At 42.7% G+C, this 13,975-nt stretch overlaps 1 protein-coding gene across 9 annotated transcripts in view; it reads left to right on the forward strand.

Annotated features, from left to right (window-relative positions):
• The window catches only part of bub1 (BUB1 mitotic checkpoint serine/threonine kinase), a 34,296-nt gene that overhangs the window by 13,678 nt on the left and 6,643 nt on the right, over positions 1-13,975 (forward strand). For 2 of the 9 annotated variants that reach the window (XM_079646367.1, XM_079646368.1), the window contains exons 11-22: positions 3,259-3,299; positions 4,066-4,185; positions 6,680-6,790; positions 6,939-7,020; positions 7,149-7,224; positions 8,698-8,857; positions 9,789-9,855; positions 10,130-10,517; positions 10,960-11,085; positions 11,230-11,661; positions 11,722-11,993; positions 12,434-12,717. In XM_079646367.1, coding sequence (XP_079502493.1) covers positions 3,259-3,299; positions 4,066-4,185; positions 6,680-6,790; positions 6,939-7,020; positions 7,149-7,224; positions 8,698-8,857; positions 9,789-9,855; positions 10,130-10,517; positions 10,960-11,085; positions 11,230-11,661; positions 11,722-11,993; positions 12,434-12,717 — 2,159 coding nt within the window. Of the gene's footprint in view, positions 1-3,258; positions 3,300-4,065; positions 4,186-6,679; positions 6,791-6,938; positions 7,021-7,148; positions 7,225-8,697; positions 8,858-9,788; positions 9,856-10,129; positions 10,518-10,959; positions 11,164-11,229; positions 11,662-11,697; positions 11,994-12,433; positions 12,718-13,975 lie in introns of all 9 variants that reach the window. The other 7 variants (XM_079646372.1, XM_079646373.1, XM_079646371.1 and 4 more) reach the window with 7 other exon arrangements.

Raw genomic sequence — 13,975 nt, forward strand, 5'->3', positions numbered from 1 at the left:
CTCTACTTTAAAGAGTCCTCTCCTGCTGATGTTCAGGTGTATATCAGTGTGTAGTGTCTCTACTTTAAAGAGTCCTCTCCTGCTGATGTTCAGGTGTATATCAGTATGTAGTGTCTCTACTTTAAAGAGTCCTCTCCTGCTGATGTTCAGGTGTATATCAGTATGTAGTGTCTCTACTTTAAAGAGTCCTCTCCTGCTGATATTCAGGTGTATATCAGTATGTAGTGTCTCTACTTTAAAGAGTCCTCTCCTGCTGATGTTCAGGTGTATATCAGTATGTAGTGTCTCTACTTTAAAGAGTCCTCTCCTGCTGATATTCAGGTGTATATCAGTATGTAGTGTCTCTACTTTAAAGAGTCCTCTCCTGCTGATGTCCAGGTGTATATCAGTATGTAGTGTCTCTACTTTAAAGAGTCCTCTCCTGCTGATGTTCAGGTGTATATCAGTATGTAGTGTCTCTACTTTAAAGAGTCCTCTCCTGCTGATGTTCAGGTGTATATCAGTATGTAGTGTCTCTACTTTAAAGAGTCCTCTCCTGCTGATGTTCAGGTGTATATCAGTATGTAGTGTCTCTACTTTAAAGAGTTCTCTCCTGCTGATGTTCAGGTGTATATCAGTATGTAGTGTCTCTACTTTAAAGAGTCCTCTCCTGCTGATGTTCAGGTGTATATCAGTATGTAGTGTATCTACTTTAAAGAGTCCTCTCCTGCTGATGTTCAGGTGTATATCAGTATGTAGTGTCTCTACTTTAAAGAGTCCTCTCCTGCTGATGTTCAGGTGTATATCAGTATGTAGTGTCTCTACTTTAAAGAGTCCTCTCCTGCTGATGTTCAGGTGTATATCAGTATGTAGTGTCTCTACTTTAAAGAGTCCTCTCCTGTTGATGTTCAGGTGTATATCAGTATGTAGTGTCTCTACTTTAAAGAGTTCTCTCCTGCTGATGTTCAGGTGTATATCAGTATGTAGTGTCTCTACTTTAAAGAGTCCTCTCCTGTTGATGTTCAGGTGTATATCAGTATGTAGTGTCTCTACTTTAAAGAGTCCTCTCCTGCTGATGTTCAGGTGTATATCAGTATGTAGTGTCTCTACTTTAAAGAGTCCTCTCCTGCTGATGTTCAGGTGTATATCAGTGTGTAGTGTCTCTACTTTAAAGAGTCCTCTCCTGCTGATGTTCAGGTGTATATCAGTATGTAGTGTCTCTACTTTAAAGAGTTCTCTCCTGCTGATGTTCAGGTGTATATCAGTATGTAGTGTCTCTACTTTAAAGAGTCCTCTCCTGCTGATGTTCAGGTGTATATCAGTGTGTAGTGTCTCTACTTTAAAGAGTCCTCTCCTGCTGATGTTCAGGTGTATATCAGTATGTAGTGTCTCTACTTTAAAGAGTTCTCTCCTGCTGATGTTCAGGTGTATATCAGTATGTAGTGTCTCTACTTTAAAGAGTCCTCTCCTGCTGATGTTCAGGTGTATATCAGTGTGTAGTGTCTCTACTTTAAAGAGTCCTCTCCTGCTGATGTTCAGGTGTATATCAGTATGTAGTGTCTCTACTTTAAAGAGTTCTCTCCTGCTGATGTTCAGGTGTATATCAGTATGTAGTGTCTCTACTTTAAAGAGTCCTCTCCTGCTGATGTTCAGGTGTATATCAGTGTGTAGTGTCTCTACTTTAAAGAGTCCTCTCCTGCTGATGTTCAGGTGTATATCAGTATGTAGTGTCTCTACTTTAAAGAGTCCTCTCCTGCTGATGTTCAGGTGTATATCAGTATGTAGTGTCTCTACTTTAAAGAGTCCTCTCCTGCTGATGTTCAGGTGTATATCAGTATGTAGTGTCTCTACTTTAAAGAGTCCTCTCCTGCTGATGTTCAGGTGTATATCAGTGTGTAGTGTCTCTACTTTAAAGAGTCCTCTCCTGCTGATGTTCAGGTGTATATCAGTATGTAGTGTCTCTACTTTAAAGAGTCCTCTCCTGCTGATGTTCAGGTGTATATCAGTGTGTAGTGTCTCTATTTTAAAGAGTCCTCTCCTGCTGATGTTCAGGTGTATATCAGTATGTAGTGTCTCTACTTTAAAGAGTCCTCTCCTGCTGATGTTCAGGTGTATATCAGTATGTAGTGTCTCTACTTTAAAGAGTCCTCTCCTGCTGATGTTCAGGTGTATATCAGTATGTAGTGTCTCTACTTTAAAGAGTCCTCTCCTGCTGATGTTCAGGTGTATATCAGTATGTAGTGTCTCTACTTTAAAGAGTCCTCTCCTGCTGATGTTCAGGTGTATATCAGTATGTAGTGTCTCTACTTTAAAGAGTCCTCTCCTGCTGATGTTCAGGTGTATATCAGTATGTAGTGTCTCTACTTTAAAGAGTCCTCTCCTGTTGATGTTCAGGTGTATATCAGTATGTAGTGTCTCTACTTTAAAGAGTTCTCTCCTGCTGATGTTCAGGTGTATATCAGTATGTAGTGTCTCTACTTTAAAGAGTCCTCTCCTGCTGATGTTCAGGTGTATATCAGTATGTAGTGTCTCTACTTTAAAGAGTCCTCTCCTGCTGATGTTCAGGTGTATATCAGTATGTAGTGTCTCTACTTTAAAGAGTCCTCTCCTGCTGATGTTCAGGTGTATATCAGTATGTAGTGTCTCTACTTTAAAGAGTCCTCTCCTGCTGATGTTCAGGTGTATATCAGTATGTAGTGTCTCTACTTTAAAGAGTCCTCTCCTGCTGATGTTCAGGTGTATATCAGTATGTAGTGTCTCTACTTTAAAGAGTCCTCTCCTGTTGATGTTCAGGTGTATATCAGTATGTAGTGTCTCTACTTTAAAGAGTTCTCTCCTGCTGATGTTCAGGTGTATATCAGTATGTAGTGTCTCTACTTTAAAGAGTCCTCTCCTGCTGATGTTCAGGTGTATATCAGTATGTAGTGTCTCTACTTTAAAGAGTCCTCTCCTGCTGATGTTCAGGTGTATATCAGTATGTAGTGTCTCTACTTTAAAGAGTCCTCTCCTGCTGATGTTCAGGTGTATATCAGTATGTAGAGTCTCTACTTTAAAGAGTCCTCTCCTGCTGATGTTCAGGTGTATATCAGTATGTAGTGTCTCTACTTTAAAGAGTCCTCTCCTGCTGATGTCAGTATGTAGTGTCTGTCTGAAACCAGAGCTGCTCTGATTGGTTAGCTAGCCAGCTTTGTTGTGATTGGTTATCCAGTTTAGAGACTGCACAGAAACCTTTAGAGAGAGCCTCTCTAATTCCTTTCTCTGTATATTCTCTCCTCTCAGGGAAACCGCTCACCCCCCAGAGTTTGAGGCGAGGTTCAACAGTGAGTAAACGCCCAGTACACCCTGTTTGTATTTCTGACTGTCTCTGTCTCTCTCTCTCTGTGTCTCTGTCTCTCTCTCTTTGTGTCTCTGTCTGTCTGTCTGTCTGTCTCTCTCTCTCTCCCTCTCAAAAGCTTTATTAGCATGACCATATTTACATACAGTTTTGCCAAAGCTATGTATAGTTGTAACATCTCGTCTGTCTCTGTGTCTCTCTCCCTCTCTCTCTGTCTGTCTGTCTCTCTGTCTGTTTGTCCCTCTGTCTGTCTCTCTCTCTGTCTGTCTGTCTCTCTCTCTCTCCCTGTCTGTCTCTGTGTCTCAGGAAGGATCTTGTAACCTTTCTCTCTCTCTCCCCCTGTCCGTCTCTGTGTCTCAGGAAGGAACCTGTAACCTGTCTCACTCTCTCTCTCTCCCTCTCTCTCCCCCTCTCTGTGTCTCAGGAAGGATCCTGTAACCTGTCTCTCTCTCACCCTGTCTATGTTTCAGGAAGGGTCCTGTAACCTGTCTCTCTCTCACCCTGTCTATGTTTCAGGAAGGGTCCTGTAACCTGTCTCTCTCTCTCTCTCTCCCCGTCTCTGTGTCTCAGGAAGGGTCCTGTAACCTGTCTCTCTCTCCCTCTCTCCCTCTCAGGAAGGGTCCTGTAACCTGTCTCTCTCTCTCCCTCTCTGTCTCTCAGGAAGGGTCCTGTAACCTGTCTCTCTCTCCCCCTCTCAGTGTCTCAGGAAGGATCTTGTAACCTGTCTCTCTCTCCCCCTGTCTGTCTCTCAGTGTCTCAGGAAGGATCTTGTAACCTGTCTCACTTCACCCCCAACTCGTCTCTGGGCTTCGTTCAGGCGACTCCCTCCAGAGTTCTGCCGTCTCCCACCGTCAACACCAGAGAGGCCATGGGTGAGAGGACGCTTCAGAATCACTCCTTTAGTTTAGTTTAGCGTGAGAGGGAAACTCCTTCTGCTAAACAGTGACAGCAATAGGGATGGGTACCGAATTATTAAAGACCGTGGTACCGTTAAGCTCCGACGTTAGCGGTCTTTTTATCGGTACTGAAGACATTTAGAAATATACGTCTTATGTGTTATTGCTACACAAACATCATATTGCAGTTTTAGTGTCGCCAACTCCGTTTCTAACACGCAAAAAGACTGCAGAATTCATCTATGATTATCTTCGATCTTTCCAATCCATACGAGATCTCTCTCTCTCCCGTCTGTGTGCGAATGGGCGGGGCAGGTTACACACGATGGCAGAGAGAATGCGCTCCGAGGTGTGGTTAAACTTTACCCGTCTCGATGTGGACAATGCTCGTTGCCAAAAGTGCAATAAGAGTTTATCATGTAAGGGCGGTAACACGAGCAATTTGTCTAAACATTTAGCAAACATGCACCACAAAAAAAGAGCTGGCTCTTTTAAGTGAACGACGGGAGCTGGCTCGCGCCAGCGAACGAGCTGGTTCTTTTTTTTTGTTTTGCGGAGGGATCTAGATCAGCATGAAGGCACATTATGCAATGTGCAAATTATCCCGCTTATTACATGGCCACATTTTCAACAAAGTAACGACATGACTCCCAATATTAATTGAAATGCTTTTATGGATTTAGAAAATGATTTTATTGATTTAAAAAATAGTTGTATGTATTGACTTAAATTGACATGCATCCGCTAAGAAAAATAGTCCGTTGTTACTGTTTGAACTACGTAGCAACGGCAGGAACTGCTTCAACAGTGTTTTTGAGGAGGTTTTTGATTACAGATTTGAAAACATCGTTGCTTGCGTTCAAAGTAGCACAATTCATTATGTCAAACCTTGGAAAGTATCTATAGATAGATCTATGTCTGGACCGCTGCGTAAAAAGGAGGGTTTCTGCCACATTACTTATCTTCTTACTTCTATAAGAATAAAACACGGAGGAGGGAGATCTCTTTTTCTCCCCCTCTTCTGAGAGCCCAGCAGCTGATCTCAGAGCAGGCTCCGCTCTCCTGCAGGGGGGCGTGGTCAGCTGCAGCTCACAGAATCTGCCTTTTCTATAAATATAATTTTAAAATGTCGATACAGTAGCCCCTTTTTTAAAAATAGTTTTTATAGGTGTTGCTATCTATTTTGTGTAGCGTGGTTCTACAAGCAAGTCAGTGCATTCATTGGGTGGTGTCAGAGAGTTACAAGGGTCTGTAAATGCAATGAAAACATTTGGCCACAGCAAATCATTTATATCAAACATGTAATTTGTACTTTTGAATACTTCAGTACAAAGGATGTATTGAATAATACTGAAAAGTGTTTAATGTTTTGATAATGCTGGAAACCACTGTATTTTGTGTTTTAGGCTATCTTTGCCAATAAAATGTATTAAAATCTGAATTACAGCACATTGTATTGGCTGTCAGTCATGATGGAAGAGTAGACAAGTTAAGTTACAGCATGTCCACCATCTGCATATGCATTAATCCATTTGCATTAAGCCCTTACCACATTGTGCCTCATATACTGTACATGTTAGACCCAGTGACAGGCTGGCATGAAATGTCTTGCATAATACTTAGTAAGGAGGCCATCATCTTTTTGACTCATGGCTAAAGTTAAGTTTCTCCAGCTCTCCCCAGGTTGGCAAAAAAATGCATCTCAAAATGCATCAGATTGATGCTTTAAAATATGGAATATTCAAAATTCCGGGGGAGCATGCCCCCGGACCCCCCTAGAGGGATAATATCCTTCTCACCTTTTTCACCCCTGACCCGTTTTCATGCCTGATGTATGCTAGCAGCAACACATGGAGTTAACTACATGATACAAACATGGGTTAATGATTAGAGGTAACTGAGTTATTTATTTTGTTAAAGTTTCAGCTATTCTGTTTACAGTTCTGTCATCAGATTATTTAATACGATGTGTTAAAACATTGTTGTTTCTTTTGATGTGAAATATTATGTATTTAATTTAAATAAAAAGCAATGTTAGTTTTGTTCACAATGTGTTTAGTTAGTTACCTTTTTTTTTCTCCAAAAGAACCGATAAGAGTACCGTTAAAAGACCGGACCGATAAGCGGTATCGATAAAAGTAGTAGTACCGTTAAAACCTTAGCGATCCCTAGACAGTAATGGTGGGGTAATCAGACTCGGAATCAGCTTCATCCCCAGGTAGGTTAAACACGTACGAGGAACTCCACTTGATGTCGTGGTGCGTACATAAAAGTAAAACAAAACTTAAAAGCTAGCTTAACGCACCTCTACCACGGGACTGAATCTCCCGTATTGACTCGGGACATTTCAGAGACATTTCTCTGTTGAAAATAGACACTCTCAAACATCCCTCAAAATGTCCAACCAGCTGTTGCTATCTCCTCCTCCTCTCCATCACAACAAAGTGCTGATGTGTTCCCTTTCCTCCAGGTGTGATTATGGATATGTTCCAGGCCCCGACGGTCTTCCAGGATCAGTTCAACAACACGTCTGTTCTCCACGCCGCGGAGAACATCTTTGATAACGGGTACCGGAGGAATGGTAAATATGACTCAACACTCTATTTCTTTATTTATACACATCACACACACAGGGAGGAGATGCATGCACACACACACAACCAGATACCCGGCACCAAGGTTAACGGTTTTACTACATTTGTCCTCCTTTTTATTTTTTTATTTTTAAGGAGGCGCCTCCTCGTTCTGCGCTCCCCCGACCGCCGCCCCGTTCACCGTCTTCCAGGACAACACCGACAAAGAAAATGGAAGGTAAATATATAAAAACAATTGAAAATACTTACAAAGATGACTTATGATGTGTTTTTCTTTGATTCTTCGATGAAATTAACGTTTTTATTAATTATTATTGTTGTGGTTTTTTTGTTGCCCTTTTGTAGTACTGCTGCTCCCTCTGTGGTGAAGTCTAAACCAATCAGAGCTCTCGCTGAAATCCCTGTTTCCAAAAAACCCAGCGTGAGTTCAGAGGTCACATGTACACCCTACTCATCATAGTTTACTGAATGCTATGGCAGAAGCCTCTAAAGGCGTTTCACCGCACTGTCTCTGAGTCATGTAAGCTTGTTCTGTTTTTTTTAAAGTATACATTCGAAAAGGAAAATAAATCCTAAACACTTATTGTTTTTCAAAACAGCAAATCAAAAACATTTGTATTTATTATTTGCGTACAAAATTCCAACAACATGCAGCATCCAGCAACACTGAGTGTCCACTGCTTTGCGTATTCACATTCTCCCTCCGCTCTGTTTCTGAAGGGCGGGGCTCCGCTCCACACACACACACGCACGCACGCACGCACACACACACACACTGCACCCCCCCCCCCCCCCCAGTTTCAAATTTGTTTATTATTATTTTTTAATCTCAAGCCGTTATCGTCACGGGAGAAGGACACACACAGCCTGCCCAGGTGGACGTGCGTCAGGTGATTTAAATGTATCGATGAAAGGAAGAAGTGTAGGCTACATGATAAGAAGGGAATACAGTTTTAATGTACAAATACTTTGTTACTGTACGATAACAATAATCCACAGCTCCTCTCTCTGCTCCAGAGGATACAACGCAGTAGACCTAGGGGAAACACTGTACTGTTCTATCAAACAAGACACAAGTTCATTTTTAAAACACATTTCAACAAGGACATTTTTTTTTTTCTCAAAATTCAGATTTTTTTCCCTCAACATTCTAATGTCTTCCATAAAAACTCGAATTTTCAGTAAATATTCGTTATTCACAGAAAGTCATCATTTTGAGAAAAAAAATCAGAATTATGAGGACAATTCTAATTTCCCCCCCAAAAACTCAAAATGTTATTTTCCTCCGAATTCTGTAAAAAAAAATCTCAAAATTACGACTATTTATTCAAAATTCTGATTCTTTTCCCTCAAAATTAAGAATTTTCTTTTATATATTTTTTCATACTGCCCTCCTCAAGATGATCTTATTTTTTCAAAAAATTCGGACATTCTGCAAATCCTGACTATTTTCTCAAAATCCAGAATTTATTCCCTCAAACATTTTTTATTTTGAGACTCGAGTCCCATGTGGCCTAATCCTCTTCCGTAGATATCAACTACATTTTACATTCAGATGCCATCAGATTTATTTGAAACATGTTTTTACATAAATATAATCCACACCCTGTTCTCTTTTAACGGTGTTTCTGCAACCAAAAAAAAGCATTATTATTCAAACCTAAATACATTTACCTGACATATCTACGGGGGAAAAGGTCACTTTTGGTCAGATCTGGTCCTAATCCTCTTCCGTAAATATCAACTACATTTTGATGTTTTTACATAAATATGATCCACACCCTGTCTTTAAATGGCCTCAGTTCTCGTGTGTTTTAACGGTAACCTTTTATGCAAAATCCACTTTTTCATGTCAGTTCTGGTCTGTTTGAACTTCCTGTGTGTTTGTGATCAGGAGCCCGACCTGATGCCAGATGAGAGCACGATGTGGGGTTTCAACTCCCTCCACTCCCTCGCTGCCTGTCCAAACAGCACCACTGACTTCGCCATGTTGGCCCAGTTCGTCTCCACGCCGTTCACCAACAAGATGCCATTCAACTTCTGCGAGGACAAAGGTACAAAAGTTGAGCAGGGATGTGGTTTTTCTGTTGGACCCTGAAGGCAGAAAACAATCTCTGTGTCAAACAAACATTGAGTTCAGCATGATCATCTCCACATATTAACACCTCTTAATGATTTCTGAAGTAAAAAGCTAATGTTGGGCTATAAAGGAACTACAGCACGGTCACATGACTTCACGTCACCACCGCTAAGCTAAAGGTGGCTAATGTTGGGCTATAAAGGAACTACAGCACGGTCACATGACTTCACGTCTCCACCGCTAAGCTAAAGGAGGCTAATGTTGGGCTATAAAGGAACTACAGCACGGTCACATGACTTCACGTCACCACCGCTAAGCTAAAGGAGGCTAATGTTGGGCTATAAAGGAACTACAGCACGGTCACATGACTTCACGTCACCACCGCTAAGCTAAAGGTGGCTAATGTTGGGCTATAAAGGAACTACAGCACGGTCACATGACTTCACGTCACCACCGCTAAGCTAAAGGTGGCTAATGTTGGGCTATAAAGGAACTACAGCACGGTCACATGACTTCACGTCACCACCGCTAAGCTAAAGGTGGCTAATGTTGGGCTATAAAGGAACTACAGCACGGTCACATGACTTCACCACCGCTAAGCTAAAGGAGGCTAATGTTGGGCTATAAAGGAACTACAGCACGGTCACATGACTTCACGTCGCCACCGCTAAGCTAAAGGAGGCTAATGTTGGGCTATAAAGGAACTACAGCACGGTCACATGACTTCACCACCGCTAAGCTAAAGGAGGCTAATGTTGGGCTATAAAGGAACTACAGCACGGTCACATGACTTCACGTCGCCACCGCTAAGCTAAAGGAGGCTAATGTTGGGCGTGATGACGTTTAGTCGCCTCATTTAGACACAACCGCTATGTTCTTGATAATAATGTATGTTTTTCCTCCAGTGAGTAACTGTGATGGTGGAGACGCTGAGGACGATGCTTTTATCAGACGTCAGACGATAAAACTCAGGTAACCTGACACATTTTAAGTGTGTACTTTTTAATTTTTGTTTTATTTAAATGTTTTCCCCCCTCCTCAGCCCCATCAGTGTCTAACAACACTAACTTCAGTCAAATATATTCTAACTGTCTTTTATATATTTAAATTGTCCTTTAGTATCTTTTATATATTTTAAGTGTCTTTTTTATATATTTTAAGTTTCTTTTTATTTCTTTTAAGTGTCTTTTATATATTCAAAATGTGTCATTTTTATGATTTTTAAAAATGATTTCTCCCTCCTCAGCCCCATCCTGGAGCAGAGCCCGTCTGACGACATTCACTTCAGTAAACTGGCTCCGTCCTCCGGGGGTCACGGCACCATCGTGGGGGAGTGTCTAGCCCCGCCTTCTTCATCCTCATCTTCATCATCTTCTTCATCATCTTCCTCCAGCTTAGTGAACGCCCCCCCTCCCGCCAAGCTCTCCTTCAGGGAGCAAACCCTCTGTCCGCCAGGCGCCTCAAACTGGGACGTTTACACCAAAGAAGAACCTTTCACCATCATGGAGGATTCACTGAAACCCCCAAATCTGGAGGGGGTCCAGAACCAGGTCCAGAACCAGGTCCAGAACCAGAACCAGGTCCAGAACCAGAACCAGGTCCAGAACCAGGTCCAGAACCAGGTCCAGAACCAGGTGAATACAGAGAATATACTATAATATATATAATCAGAGAGGCAGAGAGTGTCCAAACCTTTAAGAGTTCGTTGAAGACCCACATCTTTAACGAGGCCTTCGGTTAGAGCTGGTGTTTTATGGTATTTGATCTTTTGTGTGTTTGTCTTGTCTTTTGCTGAATCTTATTTACTTTAGTTTTATTTGTATCACACACACTGTCTCGCCTTCTCACTTTGCTGTAACTCCATCATACACAAACGTGTTTTGTGATATTGGGCTATACAAATAAAGTTTGATTTGATTTGATTTACAAAATATACAAACGGATGCTTAAAGAAAAAAGAAAAGGAAAACATTTAAGATTTTAATGATAGAAATGTACATTATTTTGAATAAAAGCACATTCATGAGCAAGGATTACAGCTGATAGGCTCTCGCCTCTGCACCAATTACGCATCAGGTCCAGGATCAGGTCCAGAACCAGGTCCAGGATCAGTTCCAGAACCAGGTCCAGGATCAGAACCCGGTCCAGGATCAGTTCCAGGATCAGTTCCAGAACCAGGTCCAGGATCAGTTCCAGGATCAGGTCCAGAACCAGGTCCAGGATCAGTTCCAGAACCAAGTCCAGGATCAGAACCCGGTCCAGGATCAGTTCCAGAACCAGGTCCAGGATCAGAACCCGGTCCAGGATCAGTTCCAGGATAAGTTCCAGAACCAGGTCCAGGATCAGTTCCAGGATCAGCTCCAGAATCAGGTCCAGAATCAGTTCCAGGATCAGTTCCAGGATCAGCTCCAGAATCAGGTCCAGAATCAGTTCCAGAATCAGTTCCAGGATCAGTTCCAGAAACAGGTCCAGAAACAGGTCCAGGATCAGTTCCAGGATCAGTTCCAGAATCAGGTCCAGGATCAGTTCCAGAACCAGGTCCAGAATCAGAACCCGGTCCAGGATCAGTTCCAGAACCAGGTCCAGGATCAGTTCCAGGATCCAGAAACCCTCTGTCCGCTAGGTGACGTTTACACCAAAGGAGAACCTTTCACCATCATGGAGGATTCATGGAATACCCCAACACTGGAGAGGGTCCAGAATCAGAACCAGCTCCAGGATCAGAGCCAGACCCAGAACCCGGTCCAGGATCAGTTCCAGAACCAGGTCCAGAACCAGGTCCAGGATCAGTTCCAGAACCAGGTCCAGAACCAGGTCCAGGATCAGTTCCAGAACCAGGTCCAGGATCAGTTCCAGGATCCAGAAACCCTCTGTCCGCTAGGCGCGTCAAACTGGGACGTTTACACCAAAGGAGAACCTTTCACCATCATGGAGGATTCATGGAATACCCCAACACTGGAGAGGGTCCAGAATCAGAACCAGGTCCAGGATCAGAGCCAGACCCAGAACCAGGTCCAGGATCAGAGCCAGGCCCAGAACCAGGTCCAGGACGTCCCCATGAGTCCGGATTACACGCCCAAACCAGACTGGCTGGCCCTCAGGAGCCCAGAGTGAGTATATAAAACACAATACAAACAGATCCTTAAAGGTCTCCCATTGTGCTATTTGTCGGCATACATTATAGGCCTCTGATTTATACAAATATATAAAAAGCATGTCTCCGAAGTGTTTTGCTCAAGATACCAAACAGATCCTTCTAGCCTCACCCCCCTCTATTTCAGCTGTTACTAAAGAGATGGTTCTGAAGCTTTAAAAACACGTTTAATTTCCTGCTTCTTTACACATTAGGCGCTTTCACACCAGAAGACTTTCCCAGTATAGTTCCGACATAACAGCAAATCGGGGACACACCGGGGACACACCGGGGACACATAGAAAAGACATCAGAGTGCATTTTGCATAATGGGAGACTTTTTAAATGTCAGTTTGTTATGATAGAAATGTAATATATTAAAGCTAATATGCTCTCGTTTCTCCACCAATGACGCAGCTACCATCAGGAACCTCGGGGGGGTTCTGACCTGGACGTTTTCCTGAGTCCTCACATTGAGGGGATTGCCGACGTTCCCATGAGCCCGGAGGCGTCTTTACTGCACGATGAATCCATGACGAGCCCCGACAGGACGCAGGGGAACCTGGTCTCAGATCCCTGGGACGATGACCTGATCGCGGGGTTACTTTTCTCGCTCAACCCCCGTCTCACATCTCACCCTCGCTGCCTCACGTGGCAGTGCAACGTTCCCAACATCTCCCCAAAAACCACCATCAGCATGGGTGAGCATCCACTAATACTGATCTACACGTTTAATATATCCTAATGGAAAGTGTAGTACCGCCTTTTGGCCACTAGGAATATTTTCCTCAGTGTCCAGAGCACTTCCTGTGGGCTTGATTCACCCCGGACGCAAAGCACAGATTTATCCCGTGTTACTCGTGCAACTTCAATATTGGTGTCTACTTGTGTCACTCAAACTAGACGCGCTGGCGAGAAGGCGGGGCTTATCTCCATGTAGATACCAACAAGAAGATAAACATATTTTGCGGTGATGTTATTGTAACACACGTATACCGATTAGTATAAACCAGTAGCTGCTCCGTACACAATCACGACAACGTCGCACAGACATAACTTTTGTCCAGTTTCTGAACAGATATGAGGAACTGTTAGCTTTGTGTGCTAACAGCTAACGGCTGATGTTTTGGTTTTCTGATTCAATGTCAGTGACGGCAGGCTGAGATCCTCACCGCTGATTGGCTTAAAGCAGGGGTGCTCAACCTTTTTTCAACCGAGAGCTACTTTTAAAGTTGCCAGTCTGCCGAGATCTACCGGTCCAAATAGAGAGGCGTATAGCCATTACTGACAGCCTACTACCAGGTACATACACACTTCTACTTTTATAAAACGGACCTTTGTAGATTAATACTTCATAAAATACTGCAGATCCTTTATCTGAACTCTTTCTAATCTACACACATACAAGTATTTAACTGAAGTTACACAACAGCGCTGTTGATACAGAGTTGGAGTTTATTCACACGTCACATACTACAGTGGGTAATGCTTTCAAGAAACATTGAACAGTGCTGCCACATATGACACAGAGAAAAAAGAAAAGACTCTGAACCCTTTCTTTGACATTATATAAAAATAGTGTTGCTACAAAAGTATACATTAGGCTTACTAATAAGACGACTCAGATCTGAAGCTACACAGGAATCTGCTGCAAAGTGCAATAAAAAAGACAAAATGATTAGAATCAAACCCTTTTTTTGTTGCATTTTATTAGAGTATAAAAAGAAATGCCTTTTTAAAATAGGATGCAAGCAACACTAGTTTCTTAACCTGAATTGATAATGTGTTTCTCCAGAACGTGACTGACACGATGAGATGCTATGGTAGCAGCCTTGCTCTTGTTGTTGGGCCTGGTGAAAATGGACTGCTGTGCATTTAGCTGTCCTCTCAGGCCCCTCCCCTTTTGGGAGCGGAGGGCAGAATCAGGAGGGAATTCCGTCTCGTAGCGTTTGTGCACTG

The sequence above is a fragment of the Notothenia rossii genome (genome assembly GCF_949606895.1).
Source record: "Notothenia rossii genome assembly, chromosome: 8".
Lineage (NCBI taxonomy): Eukaryota > Metazoa > Chordata > Actinopteri > Perciformes > Nototheniidae > Notothenia > Notothenia rossii.